The sequence below is a fragment of the Microtus oregoni genome, unplaced genomic scaffold, assembly GCF_018167655.1.
Source record: "Microtus oregoni isolate MIOR12 unplaced genomic scaffold, Mior012 000007F_ref0000211, whole genome shotgun sequence".
Taxonomy (NCBI): domain Eukaryota; kingdom Metazoa; phylum Chordata; class Mammalia; order Rodentia; family Cricetidae; genus Microtus; species Microtus oregoni.
In genome coordinates, this window is record NW_024543066.1 from 30,575,730 (window position 1) to 30,598,918 (window position 23,189).

General features: G+C 36.5%; 1 protein-coding gene across 1 annotated transcript; it reads right to left on the reverse strand.

The window, feature by feature from the left end:
- Positions 1-21,113: 21,113 nt before the first annotated feature.
- LOC121450876 (splicing factor 3A subunit 3-like) lies at positions 21,114-22,726 on the reverse strand. Its single transcript, XM_041656231.1, is given in 2 exon segments — positions 21,114-21,707; positions 21,710-22,726. Coding segments are annotated over 2 exon segments (1,503 nt in total). The 5' UTR covers positions 22,683-22,726; the 3' UTR covers positions 21,114-21,177.
- Positions 22,727-23,189: the final 463 nt, after the last annotated feature.

Genomic DNA, 23,189 nt, shown 5'->3' on the forward strand with positions numbered 1-23,189 from the left:
TAAATAATAAACATTTGTAATTACTTTAAAACCAAAAACCACCTCAGAAACACAAATACAGGGAGGAATATAAGATATGTTATTGAGCAGGGGCATATGGAGGGCTGACAAAGACCAAGCTACACTCTTTACTGCTCTTGAGGAGGTGGGACTGGGAGAATAGAGTCTAAAAATGAGGTGGACTAAAATATCAGACCATGGTCAACTTTATTCAGAGAATCAGACAGTTTATACTCTGAGGGTTAAGAGGAGTCACATGAGTAAAGTGTACAATCACAGCGACAAGCAGCATGAGGCAAAAACCACGTTTTCCCAGAGAGGCAAATAAACAAATAACAATAGACAGAGTAATGAATAATCTGGAACTCACTGCTATCTACTGTCCCTGGAAGGGGTACCAAAGCAACAGTCCAAGAACAATTCCATATTTTTGAATAAACTGAGGTCACAAGACTCTTGTCTGGTGTTTTTGAGTTTTCTAACAAACACCCAGAATTCTCATGTGGATTCATTCTTGAACTGTGTTCCATCACTACACTGTGTATATGCAAGAAATTTTCAAAGCTAAAAAAGTAAAAAAAAAAAAGTACACAAAGAAGAAGAACAAACTATGAATTATAGATTAGATTTTGCTGAGGAATGAGGAATAAATATAGCAAATGTAATAATCATTGGTACAATATAAGTAATATTTACTAATAATATAATAAATTGTTCCTGTCAGGGGGAATTCTTTTTCAGACTGCTCTGGCCACAATATTAAGAGAAATTACACTTAGCCTAGGCTTACATAGAAATAACTTCAGAATTTTTAAAAAACTTAAGCACACACTGCTTCTGTTTTTGAAGTAGATCAGTCAAAAGATCTCCATACTTCAGAAGCAGGAAGAACATACTGCATAGCAAGGGGCAAAGGAAACATTACTAGTTCTGTGTCTATGCACGTATGAGTCTCATTGTTTCCTGAGAACTTCAAGTTTCTCATGGGAATTTAGGAGACCGGGGTTCTCAGTACTCTTGAATACAAGCACATTAAGTGATGCTTGCCTTTATATGGCCATGAAGTGATGAACTCAACATTTTAAAACTAGCCAGATAATGCCGGGAACCGCACCTGAACCAGTGTGAAATAACATCCGAATTTGTTTTTAGATATCATAAAATATCTCAAATAGATGTTATAATCGACATATTAAAAAGGTAAATATTGATTAAAAGAAAAAAAACAAGGTCAATTTCCTCAGATTGAAAATTTAAAATACACCAACATGTATCACGGTTTGTTTGGGTCAGGACTTAAATAGCCTGACGCATACAATGGAAAAAAAAATGTAACATGAGTCACTATTTCCCATATAAAGAGTTCCAGGGCCTGGAGGATGCACTGGAAAATGTGCTTTTCAGTGTCTTAACATTATCTTTCCATGTTGACTTGACTCATTTATAATCCTCAGATGGTGACCAAGACGTGGGAAACTACAGTCGTACATTTTAAAATTCTAAGTCTGGAAGAAGTCACAAAAAATATCACCAATGACTGTATTTCTTTTTCCAAACCAATCGCTAGTCAGGTCTGTGGGATCACAAGTGCCCTCCTGTGGCAAGAAAAAAAAATTAAAATTAAAGTGCCAAACTAATGGCACCTGAAGGTGAAAGTCACATTCCAAAAAGAGAAAGACAAAGAAAAATCAATAAAGGATGTCTCTAATTATTGTTCACACTGGCAAAAAAATTATAAAAAGTCAAAATAAAAAGAAAATAAGCAACAAACATAAAGCATAAGCAAACATTTCAAAACTAACAAACTTTTGAATAAATCCTACCGGCATAATAAAATATTTATACTGGTTGGTGAAGGTTAAATATGTAAGGAAAACATGACGTTAACACATTTGTTAATATAAATTGAAATATTGCTCATGGAAAGCGAAAAGTTGCCATAATGACAATTATAATAAGTGAAGTAATAACACAAGAATTTTCTGTAACAAATCCTGTGAAAATATGAAGATCAGGAGAAAGTACATGAAATTAAAGAAATTTATATGTTTACACTTAATAGCCTAGCCAATAAGTTTCTTTTTAAATCCTTTTTAGTATACTTTCTGAAGTTGGTTATAAACTGAAACATATAGGTAAAGATTACTTTAAATTTCCAGAACATAAATTATAGTGGCTAGAATTACATATTAACAATACATTTTAAGTTAATGAATTCAAAATAGTTGAAAAAAATGCAAATATTTTTAAAATCCCCAACCTTTCATGTCTGTTTCTAGGATTTGCTCAGATGAAAACTAGGAAAATGGATACATTAAGTTAATGAGACCTGTGATATTTCGATTAATTGAAAGAACTTTTTATATTTAAACTTAATGACCAAGTCAATAAACAGGAACATGAAGAGATTATACTGAATTTAATAAAATTTACCTTAATCAACTTAATTGTGTGCTTTTAAGATCCTAATTCAAGTTTCATTCTATACCACATATTCACCACACAAAGTATTTCATCACAGCTCTTCAGAGGAGATTAATCTCACTAGAGGATACCAACCATACCTACCCAATGATACAGACAATAAAATTTGGCTAAAAGCCTGCACCCAATTTGACTTCACGCTAATTAGATTTTATACTAATTATTAAAATGTAGATGATGGGAAATTTTTTCATCTAAAGTCATCTTCAACTTTAACGTATTTCAATTAATCTTTTCTCTTCAATACTAACACTTTTTTTCACCCCTGAGATTCACTGAAAGTTCCTACATACAATTGGTTTTCCAAACGAACTTGGCAGAGCCTGTTACTAGAGGGCAGTGAAGGCTTGCTCTTGGCCAGGAGATCACCATAACAATTAGCCCTTGCAGTGCCATGTGCTTAGCTGCATGACACAACTTTCAGCTGTTTCCTGCCAACCACTGAAGCCTTTCTGCAAAATCAATTTGGTTTTAACATTTGCATTTTAAGCAAAACTCAATCATTTGAATCAGCTCAGTTAATAAATATCAACTAGCAAGACAATCACTGAAATTAGGATAAAAATGGGTTAAAGTGCTCTATTCTTTCCAAAGGATCGCTTCCCACATAAAACTGGCTGCTCAATTTATTTTAAGATTTCCATAAGTGATCTCAAAGAAGTTAAACCATTACCTCATCTAAGATGTCCTGAACATTTACTATAGAATTAGCAAAGGTTTAATATTTAGTTAGCCATTTCAAAGGCTCAATAGAATTATGGTACTCCAATGAATATATGTAAAAAAAAAAAAGAACGTTTTAGTTGCCTAGCAATTCTCAAAAAAAAAAAAAAAATAGATGAGACGCTTTGTATAGTGTTCAGACATTTTCGTTAAAGTATTCCTGCCGTGCAGCATATTAGGCCAGTGAGCCTTGTGAACAGGATTTTAAGAGTCGGGAGATGTGACTGTGTTTAAGATTCCTTTCTCCAGTCACTAGTTCATTGTCGGCAGCAGCTACAGAGCAGCGTGGTGTGTATTCAGAGACCGCCAGAAAGTTAGTTCTGCATGACTGCGTCAGAGCTGCAGCCCAGAGAATGCGGATCGCCTGCTTCCTTTAAGCAACTGTGTATTCTGTGTTGAGACCCCAATATCAGACAGTGTAACTGCTGCAAAATTATTGTCATGGAGAAACTAAGTTACCTGTAAAAAAGTGGCCCAGGCCGTACATACTATGTGAAGTTTCAATGAAATCTCCAAGCGCTTTTCTTCACTTCCTGTTGCCTTCCCAGGAGCTTAAAAGCTGTTGGTGCTTTGTTTAGTGTCGGCAAGTCTTCTCAACTACAGGAGGAGAGAAATACCATGTCAGGATTGCAACTGCAAGGAACGAATATAGCAATACCTAAATTTCAAATAATTATATAAAACCAAATCAAATGCTTTTGTTTCCATGATTTTCAAAAGAAAAAAAAAGTATGTTGTAAAGATTTTCACTAGTCCCAAATTAAATTAACATTTGTTTCATGTACTTAACCACTACCCCTTTGCTGGGCATAATCCATTCTCATCTCCTATACCCTAAACCATTTTTGATCATTTATTTAAAAAATAATAGAAACTCTTCCTATGCTCAACCCTATATATTAAGTATTATTTTGGTTCATGCTCTTGCACATATTTAAGATTGAGAAAAGATAACTTTTCTCATTACCATAACTATAGATAATGCATTCATACATAACCCTGAAACTAGCATCTTAGATATTTTGTATACTTCCTAAAGATAAAATAATGTGTCTATAATTTCAGAATATTTTATTTATATAACTATGCACAGGAACACATAAACTTACCTGAATATATAGGTTTAATTAAAACCTAATAATTTGTAAGTCAGTTCTAGGTATTTTAGGACCAGATTCCTCTTTTCATTTTTCAGGGTGCACCAAGCACACATATGCATGCACATACTCTATTATGTATGTGTGTATACTTGTTTGTATCACACATATCACACAAGTATATACACACATATGTATGCCCATACTTATATGTCTGTGTATACTGCATGCATCATACAAGTATGTAAGAATAAATTGTACTTGAGCATATTCCTGAAATTCCAACAAAATCTTTAGCTGTCAGTTTGAAACCTGGTAAATTAATATGAAAGTATAATCAATAAAGTAGCTCCAATTTTCTGTTCAAAAGAAACTTATTAAGCACATACGCTGTGGAAGAGACAATTGTTAATTCAGTGATGAGCACAGAAGTTGATGACCTTGTTCATATTTTGAAAGTTGTTTCCATAACAACATGAACAATATCAATTTATCTGTCAGTTAAAATATTTTTATCTGAAAAGACGTGGCAAACAAAGCAATTCATAAAAATGCTAGCAGCCTAGAGTACACTAGCATAATTTCTTCATCCTGATAAAATTCAAATTCATAAGAAATGATGAGCTTCCTAATGCAGGAAAATTAGATGTATACTTCTAAGATCCAGCGGCCTTTCGTCACACTGTCATGTTTATCTGTTTGAGTTTTCTAGAGCTAAAGACACTAAAGTAGCATAAGTTACTCAGTTATACTCCTTCTTGTAAATTCTTAGTACACAACTGTCTGATGTGGGAGGTCCTTCTGTCTATGTTTTGCTTTTATTAGTTAATGAATAAAGATACTGTCTTGGCCTATTGACAGGGCAGAACTTAGATAGGCTGTGGGGGGACTAAACTGTATGCTGGGAGAAAGAAGGAAGAAAGGAGAAGTCAGAGAGAAGCCATGTTGTCCCTGCCAGAGACAGATACTGGGAACTTTACTCAGTAAGCCACAGCCATGTGGTGATGCACAGATGAATGAAGAAGGATTAAATTAAGATGTAAGAGTTAGCAAATAAAGAGCTAGAGCTAATGGCTCAAGCAGTGTTTTAAATAATACAGTTTCTATGTGATTATTTGTGGGCTAAGCAGCCGGGAACTAACTAGTGGCCCTATTACAACAATTGTCTGTGCTCATGAAAGTCTTGGCACTTAGTCTCTACAATGTAAATTCATGTGAGTTTTCACTCATTATCCTACTTTGTCTTTGTTAGTAAAATCATGCTCCTGTGATAGGCTTATAACCCTTGAAGGAATTGCTGTAGTCTGGTCCAAAACTGTAGGAAAATACAGAACACATTTTACCTGTTATCTCTCAATGGTTGTAAGTGACACACATTTCCTTATTAAGAATTAACAGGCCTTAGGCTATTCTCGAGTTTTCACTCAGAGAAAGATAAGACTGGGAACTTAGCCCAGTGGTAGAGTGCTTATCTTGTATGTGTAAATTTAATCCCTATACAAGGCAAAAACAATAACAACAAATATTTAAAAACTACAATCTAACAATATAAGAAAATAAGGCCAATAAAACGAATCAGTTGGTAAATGCACTTAACACAAAGCCTAGTGACCCAAGTTGAAGTCCCAGAACCCACAGTAAAAGTTTATCTCTTGTGGTTCTTGCAAGTTGTCCCCTGACTTCCACACAGGTATTATGGCATGCAGTTACCCACAAAGAAAATAAAAAATGTATTAAAAAAATTTAAAAGAAAGTAAAGGTTTTGAAATATTACAGAGTAATAAAAAATAACTTTGTAGCCAAATAAATACTTTGACCATAAAGTTGCTCAAACCTGAATGCTGGATGGTCAAGAACAAATCAATGAATCTTTTATTTCTATGATTAATCACACAGAATATTGTAGCCATGATTGCATATAAAACACAAGAAATTATACTGACTAAACACTATGGAAATTGTTCCGTGTGTCTAAACACCTTCTAATGCATCAGCAAAGTAGTACTGTACTGTTTCTTCACTTAAGATAGCTATAAAATCAGGAAAGGTAAGCACTACTCTGAGTCACACCGCACACTCAGGCTTCATAAGCTACTATGTTCTGAATTATACAAAGACTTCAAGTTAGAGTTTTGGCTTTATTGTTCTTTCTGTTTCACTGAAAGCATGGAATAATCCATCATGAAATAATTGTCATATATTTTATTACCAAATATTTGACCTGTGAATGGTTTGGGAAGTTCTTTTGTGAGCTGTTAACAGAAAAAAAATATGTAAGGTAAATTATGCATTGCATATTTCCTCCATGTCCAGGGAAAATTGGAAGTTTTCTCTGAAGCTCCTCAACTTGGTAACTATAATTTAACCACATGTTCTCCACCAACTGCATTATTTTTAATTTTCTCAAATATTGATATTTTGTTTTTAACTATTTCCTAAAGACTACATAGGGTGTTATTTGTGATCTAAATAAAATTTCACTATCTCCCAAAGTAAATTAGCAAAAAAAAATGTATCTATCTAAAAACCACAGAGTAACAAAGAACAAACAAATTCTATATTTAATGGGCCTATAAGATCCAAAATGAGACCACAAGGCACAAAGTGTATTTGTTCTCAAAGTCATTTTTATTTTTCTTCCACATACTAACTTTCACAGAACTAAAAATTGCTGTGACATTGACTAATTAGAATAAGTGTTTTTTTAGAAGATCAGTAGGTAACAAAAAAAGACCCGAGTGATGAAGCCTAGAGTAGAAGAGGAAAAAAGAAAACAAAAGTTAGTAGTGGTGTCATGAACCATTGAAGAAAATGACCAGAGAATGAGTGAAAGAGAATGATTTAGGACTTTGAAAATGCATAAATTAATAGCAGAAACAACCAGGTTGTTTCTTTATTAGTGTCCCTCAAAAGTGGGAAGGAATCATGGGAACTTAAAGTTGTTTGAGGAACTTTTGTATAAAGTTTATATTTACTATCTGCTAATTATAACACCATCGAGGGAATGAGTAATTGAAATTTTTAGACAGAAATATGTTGAAAGTCAGCTACACAATAGTAATAACATTTTACTATGTGTAATAGTTGGAAAGAATGTGTTTTTAGCAGAGTAATATAGATTGGAATCTTGCTATTTATTTAATTCTTCTCAACCTAGATTTCTAATGTTAAAATTGAAATAATGGTGTTTACTTTGTAATGATGTTGTAGACTAAATGCTTAGAAAATTGCAGCACAGAAGAAAATTGACACTTGACTATAACTATTTCACAACTTTGTCAATAACTTTTCTTGTGCTAAAATTTTCTCTATCAAAACATAGATTCTGACTCATAGACATCTGCCCTGGTAATTTTGTGGGCAATCACCAATAATGGACCTGCACGGGAACAGTAAGGTGGGATGAAAGGAGCGGGGTCAAGTAGAACTCAGCCATTTTTAATCATTAGAAATCCATTCACTATTTCAGGACCAAATATACAGAACGATAGAGGATAATGTGGGGTTAGACAGTAATGGCAAGAAGGAGGATTAAGAAGAAGCTGAGCAAAATGCTGCTAAAAATCTGAGAAACCACAGTTGAATTGTAAAAATATGAAACCAAGTAATACGGTATCTCTAGCATTTGTTATTTTATTAATTATTTATTATTGTTGTTGTTGTTCAGAATTGACTTTTTTAAGATTTGCTTATTTTTGTTTTATGTGTAAAGGTGTTTTGCCTGTATGTGTGTCTGTGCATGATATAAAATGCAGTTCCTTTGGATTCCAGAAGAGGGTTTCAGACTCCCTGGAAATGGAGTTACAAATAATTGTTAACTACCGTACATGTGCTGGGAAACAGAACCAGGTCCTCTGAAAAATCAGTCAGTGCTTTTAGCCCCTTAACCACTGGATCATTTTTCCATCTCCTGTCTCATAGGTTTCATAGTTTCTACTGAGAATTCTGTTTTGCTACTGATACTGCTTTTATAGATGGGTTAGTTTTGTAACTTGCCATATTCAATATATTTTCTTTATTCTGTATATTTAGTAGTCTAATTATAAAAATATAATGGCTAAGGGACATTCCTATTTTAGAGATTCTGAATGTTTCCTTTATCTGTACTAACATCCCTTTACCTAAATTGGGGGACATTTGCTTCTGTGATTGTATTGGAAATGGTCTCACCTCTTTTCCTATCTAGGTACTGTTAGCTCATTCTTCAATAATATGCCAAGAAGTTGAAATACTTAGGTCCATCCCATCACCATTAATAATAACCTGTGGACCAGCCAGAGGGAGATGGCAAATTCTATACTTTCTGGCTATCGAAAAGGTCTCCATTATTCTCTTGTTTTCCTTCCCTTCCCTTCCCTCCCCTCCCCTCCCCTCCCCTCCCCTCCCCTCCCCTCCCCTTCCGTCCCCTCCCCTTCCCTTTCCTTTCGTCTTCAGTTGGATGGCTGACAGAATGGATGATGATACGATGTTACTAGCTTTTTGAAATGTTTGCCTTTACTTCCCCACCACGAGGGGGGCTGTAACTTGCAAGTGTGAACTAAATTATAGAAAACAAGCATGAGTAATCAGACAGCATCCTCCTCACCTTGACTATGCCTGCTTCCCCCAGGACAAAGAACACAGCCACAGAGAAGTAAGATAAAGGAATGCTTCTCTGAGCCAAGGTAAAGTCAGAGAATGTGGCCTACAGATTTGCTATCATCCAAACATTTCTTTCTTAATGACTGGCCCAACTACTGTCCCCTGAACACAGCTTTTCTGCCTTCTCAGCCTCCTCTGTACCGAGTCTCCCTAGATTTTGAAACATCAAACAGCTTTTAGCCTTTAAGCGCAAAAATGTCGTGTTTGGTCACCTTGAAGAACTGTGAACTATGGTTCAAAGTGGTAGCGTGGCATTTGTTAAGGATTATATAAGGCTGACCAACTGATAAGGACATCTGTGGTTGTAGAGAGTTAAAATACTATAGGTTTAAAGCCAAAATTTATTCTGAAATTTTTGACCCTCTAAAATAGCTTTTATTGCATACTTCTGTTTGTGAGCTAACATTCGTATGGTTATTATGTAAATCTTTTTCTGCTGACAAATCTAAAAAGGCCCAATACATTCGAAAAAAAATATCCTCTGAGAAATCAGATGCAATTGACATCCAGACAATATCCTTTTAGCATCAAAGTCCTGGATATTGTCAATAAAACCCCCACTTAGGGACTTCCTGCATCCTCCCTGATTCTCTTGGTTACTCTTGGTCCTCTGGTTCTCAATAGTTTATCTCATCCAACAGATTCATTTATAGGTAATCTTTACCAATAACTACTAACAGAAACAATAAAGAAAAATACTTGAGCCGGGCGGTGATGGCACACACATTTAATCCCAGCATTCGGGAGGCAGAGGCAGGCAGATCTATGTGAGTTCGAGGCCAGCCTGGTTTACAAAGGCTAGTTCCAGGCCATGCTCTAAAACTGCAATGAAACTGTTAAGACATTGTTGGTGGAGCCCCAGGGGACACTACAGCTTAACAACAGACCAATTTTTAAAGATACACTAACGTTTTTTTCCTACGCAGTTCTATGTCCCCACTCAACATGAGGCAATTCCAGGGAGACTGGTCTTCTGTCTTCAACAACCCTAACAAATTAGGGAGAAGAGTCTCTCAGGGGAAGTCAGTACAGGCTTGAATAGGGAATCCTTTAGCCCGCTGGGACTCTACCTGGATTGGGCTATGCACACACTCCTCTTCTAATACTGTACTTTGCAGCCTAAGAGCCTTGCTTGTAATACTGTGCATAAACATATGCATCCTAACAATGCACCTAGCAACCTGTTACTAGACCCCTGTCTGCATTAAGCAGCAAATGCATACCCTTCTCTGAACAACGACTGAATGTCTCCTTCCTTTAATGACCATCAAACTTAGAGTCTATTTAGTTGTACTCCACTTGCGTCCAAATATAAGAACTGGAAAACTAATATAGGCTAAATAGTACTTTGTCTCAAGCACAATAAGGCTAAATTGTTCCCCCATCGTGAACTTTTAAAGACAATCTCCTATTTACTATCCTAGAACATGTATCATGTAGCTTACATAGGATTAAAATCCTATAAATTATAAGAAGGGAAATGTACAATAGAGTAATGTTTATGCAACATAAGTCTGCCAATCAAAAAAGAAAACCAGGCAAACCCGGCCTCTATTAAAAAGGAAAAGTCCATCCTCCTTTTAGACTCCATAAAAGAAAGCCCTGGGGTCTTGTGTGCTTTTGTTCACGTGGCCCATTGTCAATCTTGGCAGTGTATTTATTTCTAAACATTAGCACTTTGCTTTGAATGAAGTTTCCCTGTTACTTTGAAGTTTGTGTGCTTTCTTTCCATCTTTGAACAAGGTGCCAAGAACTTGGGAACACACAACCATGACCAACAGAACAGACTGACAGAGAAAAAGTGGAGAGATAAATGTATATAGAAAAGAAAATAATAGTAATAAAAAGGATATTGTAATAAAAGGATTAGTGTAACTGAAGGGATAACTTCATAGAAAAACAGCTAAGAAAATATAATGAAAAGCCACAGAGCATTCCCAATTTGCAGGAGCTGTAGAGGACAAGACAGCATAACTGAAGAACCTCTGTTCTCTGGGAGAAATGAGTTAAAAAGGGAAATATAATAGGTCGGAGATGGGACAAGAACAGATCAGAATGGAGTTGGCAAGATAACTCAACAAGAATAATTATAAAGGAAAGATAGTTAGGTGGAATTGTAGTGTAGGAATGCCTTCTGACTTGTCTGGTGCGTTGCTTGGCTCCGTCTCAAATTGGAGTCTCCGGGAATGCTTTCCCAAGTACTCAGAAACCTATCTCTCACCTGGAGAATCTTATTCTCTTCTCTAGGCCCTGTTTGGGAGACAGTCTACAGATGCAATGCTTCACAGGTACAGATTCAGTTGCAGATGTTAGTTCTATTTCTGGGTGATCTTTCAAGTGCACGGCTACTGTTGATGGTCCCACCCTTCTGTGATCCTTCCATTCTGAGGACTTCTTGGAATCTGTTTTTATGTTCTCCTTAATGCTGCAGCATCTGTCAAATTTTCACCTCATTAATGACCCACTCAAGGACATTTTTCAGCAAGGCAACAGATTTCTTCCTTGTGAATTCCCATTGTGATCCAGTGTCATGGCTCTGAATTTCTCAAAAATTGAAGTATTTTTTTTCATAGGATGCAATGCCTGGCACCAACTCAACAGGGTTCTTTTCAAAAATTGACACCAATACTTGTTCCAACCAAGTGCCCAGGTGTCTCCTTCTACACTGTCCACTGGCTTTACTTATCTGGATTATCTCTCTTTACAGTCTTTCAAATAGCCCTTGCTGGGAGATGGAGAAACAGCTTAGCAGTTGAGAGCCCATGCTGCTCTTCAGTTGCCAGCCCCACATGCTGGCTCACACCTCCCTGGAACTCTGGTTTGAGGGGACCTGATACCTTCTTCTGACCTCACAGACCCTGCCCACAAGGAGGACACATACACACAAGCAGGAAAGCACTCAAACACATAAAATAAAAATAAATCCTTAACACAGGATATCCCTTACTGAAGTTGTCATACAGACTATCTGAGTCAGTCCCAGGTTCTGGATTTTGAAGTTTCCACTTCTATCTGTGAGCAAGGAGCACACTAAACCAAGCTGACCTCTCCAAAAAACATTGAATTTTCTCCCTTGCTTTGGAAGATGTTTTCATATTGTTATTAAACCTAGAAATATTTGAACAATACCTATCTCGTCTAGAAGCATTTTTTTTTTCTGTTTTTCTCAGATTATTCTTTGGAAATTCTGACAGCCCATGTCTGGTATCATTCACTAACTTTCTTTGACGTCAGAACTTCCGTGTGTTATTTTTTGCTTGTTTACTTATTTCTTTATAAGTTTCCAAATGTCTTGTCGTTCCAGGCTTTTCCTACGTTCCTGAAATTCACCATTCTCTTTGTTTTGACTTTCATAATTCTCCCTCTGTATTTTGTTGGGTTCATAGGTTCTTATGTTTCCAGAATTATTTTTCATTATCTCAGTTTTCTTACTCCATGCCTTTGAATTTCTCTGCTAAGATACTGATTACTTCTTTCACTGTGGTAACTTCTCTGTCCCAGGACTGGATTGATTTCCCTACTTCCTTCATCTGCTTGTTTGAGCTGTTTATGGTCAGTCATTAATCCTTTTTAAATATAGGACTCTAAAATCTTCCTCTGACATTTCATCTTGGTCATTATCTTTGGATTCCAGTTTGACGGAGTTAAAAGCTGGAGAGCTGTTGTAAAGGATTCTTGTTTTATATATGTGGCAGTTTCTTTTGGCATCTATAAAGACATATTTATTCTGATTTATTTCTTCCCCCCATTCTTTCACTCTTTTCCTTTGTTTATTTTCCATATATCCTCCTGAAGAGCTGTCTTCTCTTGGGTTTATGTCCAAACAGCTGCTTAGAGGGACGGTGGTTGAAGGCGGTTGTCTATTTTACCATGTTTTGAACAAAATTTAGGAGTGGCACTTAGGTACTCGGTAGGGGAAATTTAGCTTATCGGTCATTAGGGAGCTAAGATTATCAATGGATATATAATGAATTGAAGAAATAATAAAAACAAGGATGTAGGGATATAAAATTAAAATTAAAGGGGACCTATACATGCTAGGATACAAAAGGTGATGGAAATAAAAAAGTCTATTTCAAGTGTAGAAAAATAATATTTTAAATGAAGAGAATTAAAGTACAGTGCAGAAAAACTTTCTTGGGTATGAAATAAAAGTTTTAACACAACCTGACAAAGTAAAACTTGCAAATAATAACAACAAAACAATAACAACAATAATAAATAAAAACCAAGGAACAACATCAAATAGAAAGTACTATACCCCTGTTACTGGAACAATGTATTTTCTCCCTCCCTTGGGATGTCTTTTGTCTCAATACCCAAAGGTGTTCCTGGGGAGGTTAGTAGTCTCAGTAATTCAAAAGATTTAAGCTAATGCTCCATTCCAAATGAGAATAGTTCTGTGACCAAAGTCCAATTTTTTCCAGAATGTCCTCCTCTGAGGCACCCTCCATGCTCCTTATGGCCTCTTTGCTGTATGGTGAACGTCCTTGCCTAGGACTTTCTGTGACTAAGGATATGTTGAACCACACACACACACACACACCTGGAGTGTCCATATGCTGTATTATCTGGCGATGCCCAGGTTTGGAACACATCTCTATTGATCCCATGGGTTTTCATGTTTTGAATCTTATCCAGAAGTTTCTTTATCTCATTTTCACAAGGTGTGTAAAATCTTAAGTAGATTCATTAAGCCATGCAGAGTTTTAGCTGTTTATCATCATATTTTGAAAGTATTTTACTTACACCATCATATCATTATTGTCCCTTTGTCGAAAACTAATACCCTTTAATTTTTTGGGTACACTTTGAACTTTGTTCTACTCAAATGATGTAGCTGTCAATTATTTTGCCAATATCATACTATATTGAACACTGTAACTTGATATTACATTTCAAGTGAGGTAAAATTACTTCTCCAATTGTTCTTCTTTTTCAATATTGTCTGGTTATTCTGGTACTTTGACTCCTCATAGAAACTATAAAATGAATTCATTGATATCTAAAAATAAGTTGCTGTGGTTATCTGGGGCTCTGTGGTTTATACTTGCTCTATTCATCAAGTTTGAAAGAATGGACATCTCAGCATTACTGAGTCTTCTTATCCATGAAATCTGCTTATTGTTGCTCCACCATTTAGTTAGGCAATAATATTATCATAACTTTTGTTTATATTCTCATAGAGTGCATATAAATATTTTTGTTTTGTTTATAGCTAAGTTGATTTGTTAACATGAATGATACTGGGCTTTTAAGTTCAGCTGTTGCTTGTTTATTTTTGTTATATTAGAAAGTGTTTGACTTTTTGTATATTAAACTCCTATCTTTCTACCATAGCATTCATATATGTGTGTACATGAGTATACTATATATGTAGACATTTATCTATATATCTATTGGGGTTTTCTACAGATATGGTTGTTGTTTGTATACCATCCCAAATTTATATTGTAATATAAACTCAATGCAACAGTGTAAGGAACAGTGTCCTATTGAAGCAATTAGAGTCTTTTTGAAACAGCTGGGAAGGATTTACTTGATTTTTCTAATCTTCCATATCATGGATGATCTGGAGATACTGCAGCATTCGTTTCCTAAACAGGTGGAAGCCACAAGGTAGATGCTTAGAAGTAGAGACTTGGTCCTCACTACATGGCAACTTGCCACCATTTTAGCCTATGATTATCAGCCTCTAGACTCATTCAAAGTCTTTATCTGTTGTTTATAATTTTCTTAACATGGAATAGATTGCTATAACATCAGAAACATTGTATGTCTCAGTCATTGTTCTATTGCTCTGAAGAGATACCATGGCCAAGGCAAATCTTATAGAGGAAAATATTTAATGGGGGAATTATTTACTGTTTCAGAGGGCAGAGAACAGTAGCTAAGAGCTACTACATCCTGATCTGTAGGAAGAGAGAGACTGGGCTTGTCATGGGCTTTTGAAACCTCAAAGTGCACCCTCAGAGACACAGTTCTGCTAACAAGGCCACACTTATCCCAACAACGCCACATCTCCTAATCCTTCTCAAACAGTGTCACTTGCTTATGATTAAGCCTTCAAATATATGAGTATAGGAAGGTTATTATTACTCAAACCTCCACAAGGTATTGTAATATCTGCAAATAATTTCATTTATACATTTTAATCTACATATTTCCATATACATTCCCATAGCTCTTATTTCCTTTGCATTACATATGCCTTCCTGTAGACATTGAAAAGGAGTGATAAAATATAATGTATAATTTTTATTGTTAAACCATATAGGAATATTACAATTATAAGGTTTCTATTAGCGATACTATTTTCTAAGAATAAATATCATTTCCTAAGACATTTATTATAATAGAATATGGTGCTGAGAGAATACCACCACTGAATCAGACTAAAAAATGAGCTTTGTGTTCTAATAAGTTATTGATGCTGGAAATATTAGCATTCATATTTCTGTTTACCAGGCACTAGAGTGCACAAAGTACAAGAAAATGTTAAGATGTTAAATGAACTAAGGTAAGAGAACATATATGATAATGTATAAAAAATACAAGGGAGTCAGGATGTAAATACCTGCTTTAAAATTGAACTGATTACTTGTAAGAATTAGTAACTCATTATTTCTACAATAGCAAGTGTCATAAATAAGCAGATGTTGTTTCCATTCAAAAACAAATTTAAGCCCGGCAGTGGTGGTGCACGCCTTTAATCCCAGCACTGAAGAAGCAGAGGCAGGTGGATCTCTGTGAGTTTGAGATCAGACTGGTATACAAGAGCTAGTTCCAGGACAGGCTCCAAAGTAACACAGAAACCCTGTCTCGAAAAGAAAAAGAAAAAAAACCAAAAAACAAAAACAAAACAACAACAAAAAAAAAATTTAAGATGCTGGAGAGATTGTTCAGTGGGTAAGTGCACTTTGCTGCTCTTCTACAGGACCCAGTTTCAATTTCCAGTGCCCCTCATCCTTGGTGTATCACAAACAAGATGTAACTACTTTTCCAGGTACTCTGATGTCCCTTCTGGACTCTTTTAGCATCAGGCATGTACATGGAACTCACACAGACATGCAGAAAAAATATCCATACACAAAAAAATGAACAAAAATCACTGAGTACTAATACAACTTAAGACCCACCTTTACTCTATCTACTTTAGTGTGGGAAATAGACTCACAATTTCCCCTGATTTTTATTTTAGGTCTTAATCAAATAAGTCACTATATTTTTTTTATTTCTTGCAGTTTTGGACACATGATAAATAAGTACATTACTAAAAACCACCCTGAATGTCATTCTGTTAAGGAACTCTGAATCAAATAGTAAGTATCAGAGTCTATCTTAGGTTAAGTTGTCTATAAGACCCCAGATAGAAGTGGTTACCTTGTGATTTAGTTAAAACATATTATTAGCAGGAACCTCTAGCAGAGTAAGGACGTAGTTTCTAGTGAAGGCTAGACTCATCATGATCCCACAATGCTCCATAGAACTCAAGTGTTTTATAGAGTTTTTCTCAGCAACAGTTGGGCCTCTGCCTGGTGGCTGGTGATGCAGTTCCAGGAAGTCAAGATCGAGTTTAAGAAGAAGTTTAAGTAAATGGAAGCTTTAGAAGCATCCAGAGTTGGTTTCCAAGAGATCATCATAAATCTGGGTAACACAGCAATTGTTGTCAGTTACAAACCTCTGCCATTGGAATTCTTTCCTTGAATATTAAGGTGAAATCGTTGAAGATGCATTAGAAACAAGGAGGTCATGAGAAGCAGAAGCGGCCTCTATCTGTTGCCCCCAAGATTTTTTTCTTCCCAAATCTTATTTCTCACAAATCTAACTTAGCAACTTCTGTTAATCTTTTAATAAGTAAAGAGATAAGATACAATCTGTAGATTTTCTCTCAAATGTGGAGTGCTTTTCAGGTCTCTGCATCCAGCTCTAGATATTATATCTCTAAGAATATGGCTCTTATTCTTGGCTCTCCAAATGTTCCTGAAACAAAACTGGAAGAAGTACTGATCACACTTTATAAATGAGCGAGCCATAATCTAAGAAAAACAGACTAATGCCTATCACATTTTTCCCTTGATATTTTCAAAATTTGGACCCAAATCCAGTTCCTGATCCAGTGTCTTTCCACTCTGCTACAACCTCCAATTAAAAGAACACCTCAACTTTTGAAGCTTTTTCTGCTTAAAATATTCCAGCATATAACATATCAAAAGTACATCCTTCTAAGTACTTTATAAGATGAATTTTAATGACATAAATGAAACACTTAGAATCTGGAATATTTAAGAGCTACACATCACTTACTATGTCACCATGGACATTCCATGCTGATTTTCTCCTTTCTCCCTTGGAAACTGACATGTAATAAAAACACCTTGACTGTGAGGTTATGTGGTTTTATTTGACAGAGATTAAATGTGTACATATGATAAATATTATCAAGTATTTTTATTATTAGCATCTTCACACGGCAAGACAAAATGATACACAGTTGTTCCCAGATGCCCACTATATCTAAGTTTTAAATTTATCACTCAGAAGGTTTTAATATTCACAGATAGTAGGTTTCTAGACATAAATTTATGATTAGGAAATATCTTGTCCATCTTAATGCCTGAAAAAGTTCACTCTCCTTTCATTGCATAGAGTTTAATGTCACTTTGATGTCAGGTGTCCTACAGAGCCTCAAATTGTATGCACACTTCCTGAACGATCTGCCTCCTTTTTAATGGAAGTATGTCATTTACTACCTGAGTACCAAATTTTGTTAGTACTGTGATGCAGTGTTGGAAAAGAAAAATCTCTAAAACCAACTGTTTTCATTTCCCTGTGACCTCAATTAAAACTTTGAATAGAATTCACAAAAGTAGTTTGATCTATAAAATGTGGAAAAATATATGTTTTTCTTTCAAAGGAATAAGGAAAATTACATGGTTTTAAAATAGTATTTTCACAATGTGTGCCTAATGTAAGTTATTTTCACCCTGGACAGTGGTTAATTCGAGGATCTTTCAAGAAGTAGATTACAAAATGAACCAGCTATGTCTCTATAATATGCCTACCAGAAGCTCACGAGATGAGAGTAGTCACTCCAGCATTTGGAACAAGATTAATCATTCCACTATAAACACAGAATTCTCTTTAAACCTAAGCTAATGCCACCATACCTTGAGTTTTTATTTTACCAGACTGTCTTGATTTAAAAATGGTACCTAAAATAAATTACAGTATCTATCTGTGATGCACTTGGTAATAGAGTAAAACATTTCCCTAAACATGTAGTCTTTGGCACTTGAAATATCTGTAATTTTCCTTTTGTTGTTCTATTTATCTGAATTGGATCCAACAAGGAGTGGCTGTGTGGGCAGTAATGATGTAAAGGACAGGTTTATACTAAGTGTCTGCCATGTTAAATGTTTTTGTTTATTATTTAAACTCCAACATTACACATAATTCAAAAGAAAAGGAAATAGAAAAAAAGACAGAAGAGAAAGAAAGAGGAAGGGTATAAGGGGAAGGGAGAAGATGATATTCAGGAGATCTTAGTACCTTCAGCCACATCTTTCTGAAACCTGTAGTGCATATGCCTCCTCTAGAAGAAAATAGAAGAAAAACACTGCCCACACAGAAAGAGTCAAGTCTTTCAGTTTAGTTTGAGAACAGAATAAAAAACACATGCAAGGAGAAAATTTATATGAAATTTAATTTATATTTGAATACTAGTATATTTTCAAAAATTTCACATCAAAGTGTGAAATAGAACACAGTACACTAGGTCAAGCAGAAGATTCTCATTTCCTTCCAATTACTTCAAAATAGGCTCTACCTATAGTCAGAGAATTAGCTAATTATTCTGGTTCTCTAAAATGCCATAACCATGCAACTCTGAGTGCACTGACCTCACTGAAGTCCGAATGGATTCCTAATGAGGCCACTATCCTAGAATAAGTAGCTCCTAAATGTGTTGATTCCTTCACCATGACACACTTTAAGCATTCAAAATCCCGAGTGACCATTTTTAATTAATGTATAGTCCTAAACTATACAGCATTATATACATTAATTATTTCCATAAATCAAATACAAATTTTTCAAATGAGGTGGCAACTATTAAGTGATGATGACATGGAAATTTTTTAATTTAATATTTATAAGCCAAAAACTAAAAGAATATAATAGCATCTGATGTGCAGTTCATAAAACAAAGAGAGAGCCTGTGTGATCCTCTGTTATAAATATCGGCTATTGGCATTGTAAACAAGAAAATCATTAGTCTCCTTTCCTATTCTCTTTTATAAGTCTTCATTTAATGAGGAGGAAACCAGTCTTTTATTTATTAGTAAACATTAGATAGTCCTTTGGCGGCACCCTCTTTGCACAGGTAATAATAATTCCATTCATTCGTGCGTTAAAACGTTAAAGACATTTCACTTTTAGGTTCTCTTCCTACTTATGTAAGCAAACGGAACGTTTGCATTGATTGTATTACATGCTAATCCATACTGTATCATCCCCAAAACTACTGAAGGCCCACATTAGACTGGCCTCAGGTAACCTCTGAGTGGTACATACTCCAGTACATCAATTATGGATAATTACTTTCCATTTGTGATATATTAATTCATTTAAAAGAAGACAACAAACAAAATAACATTTTATTTGTGGTGCTAGAGATAGAACACCTAGGGCATTGTTTTTCCTTCATGTCTTTCGATTTTTACTCCATTTCAACCTCTCTGCATAGGGTACCTCTAGATTTTGACAGCTTGTGGTCTTGTTGAATGCACATTATTCTTTGGATATGTTTGCATTTTAGTTTTGTTAGAGCTAGGCTGGTTATAACTGATACTTTCTGGGAATTTTCTATCAGCTATGTTTAAGATGCAATGATGCCACAAGAACTGTGAGAATTTAATATTCTCATGTCTTGGCCACAAAGGTATTTCTCACTTATTTTGTCTTGTTAACTGTATTGCTAATATCATACAGGTGGGTTTTCAAAGCACCTCCCATCCTCATATGAATGATTCTATCTATCAAAAATAGGCATTCAGCTCTCTGAAAAGAACAGATAGGTGTAAAATGTTGGAAGGTGGCATTATAAAAAGCACAAGCGCAAGGTATAATAACTGAAAAGAGAATTCATTAACAGTGGAGAAAAAGAATTGATGACAATTATTTTTTAACAAAGTCATCTTCGAAAGTAAGCCTATTTTCATATTTTTGCCGATATATTTTCAAATAAACATAAAGGTAAAGACATTTTTCAATGAGTTCTGACAAGTATGAGCAAGTTCTGATTAAGAATTTTCTTGAGGGGAGCACGGAACCACAATTCTTAGTTAGGGAGCCACTTTAGGGTGGGCAAGAGACTTGACCCTAGAGGGGCTCCCAGGTGCCCAAGATGAGGTTCCCAGTTAGTTCCTTGGGCAGCTGAGGATAGGGAACCGGAAATGACCCTAGCCTAGAGCAATACTGACGAATATCTTGCATATCATCATAGAACCTTCATCTGGTGATGGATGGAGATAGAGACAGAGACCCACACTGGAGCACTGGACTGAGCTCCCAAGGTCCCAATGAGGAGCAGAAGGAGGGAGAACATGAGCAAAGAAGTCGGGACCACGAGGGGTGCGTCCACCCACTGAGACAGTGGAGCTGATCTACTGGGAGCTCACCAAGGCCAGCTGAACTGTGACTGAAAAAGCATGGGATAAAACTGGACTCTGAACAAGGCGAACAATGAGGGCTGATGAGACGCCAAAAACAATGGCACGGGGTTTTGATCCTACTCAATGTGCTGGCTTTGTGGGAGCCTAGCCAGTTTGGATGTTCACGTTCCTAGATATGGACGGAGGGGGGAGGACCTAGGACTTACCACAGGGCAGGGAACCCTTACTGCTCTTTGGACTGGAGAGGGAGGGGGAGAAGGGTGGGAGGAGGGGGAGAAGGGTGGGAGGAGGGGGAGGGAAATGGGAGGCTGGGAGGAGGTGGAAACTTGTTTTTTTTTTCTCCTTTTCTCAATAAAAAAAATTTTTTTTATTTTCCCACAGATCTTTTTAATATAAAACAAAGATAAAACACATCTCAATTCTGCAAACTGCCAGCATGTCTTGTTTCTACAAGATGCACACTAGACTGAAGACTACATAGCAAAAAGTCTGTAAGAGCATTTGGTTGGGAAAAATAGAAAAAGCAGATCTCCGGGGTGCCTGGGTGCAGCCGACCACTAGTGCAGTCCTTGTCTTTTCAGATCCTCGTATGTTTTCTTGTTCACAACATTTCCACTGGAGTCTTCATACTCTTCCTCAGTGTCGGGCTGCCATCGTTCTGAAGCCTTCTGCAGCTTCAGCTTGGCCCACAAGGAGACAGCATCCTCAATCTGTGTCACATTCGCGAAGTGGGCAGTGTTGGGGATACCCAAGCACCTCATGCCATGAGCATGACGTCATTCAGCAAAGTGCCGCTGGAAGGCCTTCGGTCCTCGGTAGGTGTAGTTCCCACAAATCTCACAGTTGTAGTTAATGTTCAGGCCATGAAGCTTATACAGCCAGTAGGGGATGGGTTTGCCGTCCCAGCCCAGGGGCAGGTTTTTGGGGTTGTAAATGATCTCATTCTCTTCATCTTCACTTTCACTCTCGCTGATCTGCTCCTCTTCCTCCTCCTCCCGCTCTTCTCCTGTCCTGGCTTGCTTGCGCTGGACATTTTCATGAGTGAGCTGTCGTTGTTCCCCAAGAATCTCCACGTACTCATAGATCGAGCTTCCAGGAAAGCAATGTCTTTGTTCCTCTCAGTGTCTCTTTTCGTGCCCTTTGATTTGGGGTTCTTGGCAAACAGAGAGGTGTCGAGAGCCTCTAGGGACTTCCCTTTGGTGCTGAACAGCCTCTGCGCTCGCTCCTCTAGGGTCCCGCCACATTTTAGGCCTAAAGCCAACAGTGCAGATTTCAATCTGTCCAGACCCAGAGAGGCTAACTCCTCCCAGGAGGAGAATGCAGAGAGATCAAGATGGGCTCCAGCATGGGTCAGGGCACTACTTGTCTCTTTCAGCCTTCCAGGAAAGGTACCATTATCCCACTTCTTCTCAAAGTCAGTCTGAATCATCCCAAAGAGCTCATTCTGGTCCTGAAGGGGCTTCACTCTATCTGTGTAATCTTGGAGGTACTCCAGCAGCATTTCCAGGTATCTCTTATACTCTGCGATCTTTCTTTCTTTAGGAATGTCAAACAATTGGTCAAAGATGGACAGGTATGTGATATAATCCAGCTTCTCAGACGCCTTCAGGTTAATGTACTTAAGGTAGCAGTCATGGAGATCAAGGTAGCGACCATATCCCTCTTCATCTGTGAACTCCACCAAGTTTTGTGCCTCTTCGCTTGGATTCTCTCGGGCCTTCAGGAGCTCCTCAAATTCCACTGACATTGGCACACAGATCTCATTTGGGTGCTTCCGATGAAATTCCTTTATCTGCTTGAGCCTATTATAGAATTCAGCAAACTCATTGGGTCCTGAAATAGCATTGAGTTCTTCTTTTTGCAGTCCATCTTTATCATCATACAAATCCCTCAGGTTCCCACTGACTTCCATGTATCTATCTTGCATGGCCCGAGTGCGGTGATCGGAATTGATCTGGTCCCGGAGCGTGGACTTCTTAGTGAGCATCTCTTTGGCCATGACATCCATGAGCCGTTCCTTCTCCTCCTGATAGCGCCGTTGCTGCTCCAGAATTGTTTCCATTTTCCCCTAGCCACGGCGCTTCAATTCAGACCACCAGCACAGGCAGAAGCCTAAAAAAAAAAATAATAATAATAATTTAAAAAAAAGTTTACAACCAAAACTTTCACAACTAAAAAAAAAGAAAAAAAAATTTTCTTGAAAGTAGGTTCATTATTACAGCGGGTGTGCTCCTTGGTATCAACACAGAATCAAACTCTCTGGGAGTTCTCTACACTAAGCCCCCATCACCATTATTTTCTGGAAAATGAATGTTGAGAAACTAATGATAATTTAGACCTTTCCTACGATAAATTTTTAAAGTGTGTCTCCTAGAACTGAAGGAAGATAAATCCTAAAGAAATACTAAGCATTATGTCTGAGTAATTTACAGGATAAGAAATAAAGTGTAAATATATGCTTACTTTTTAAAAGTAATACAAGACATATTTTGTCATATCAATTGTCAACAAGAAGTTTTAATTGATAATGACGGTAAAAATAAAGAAATAAGAAAGGACTGGTTTGTCT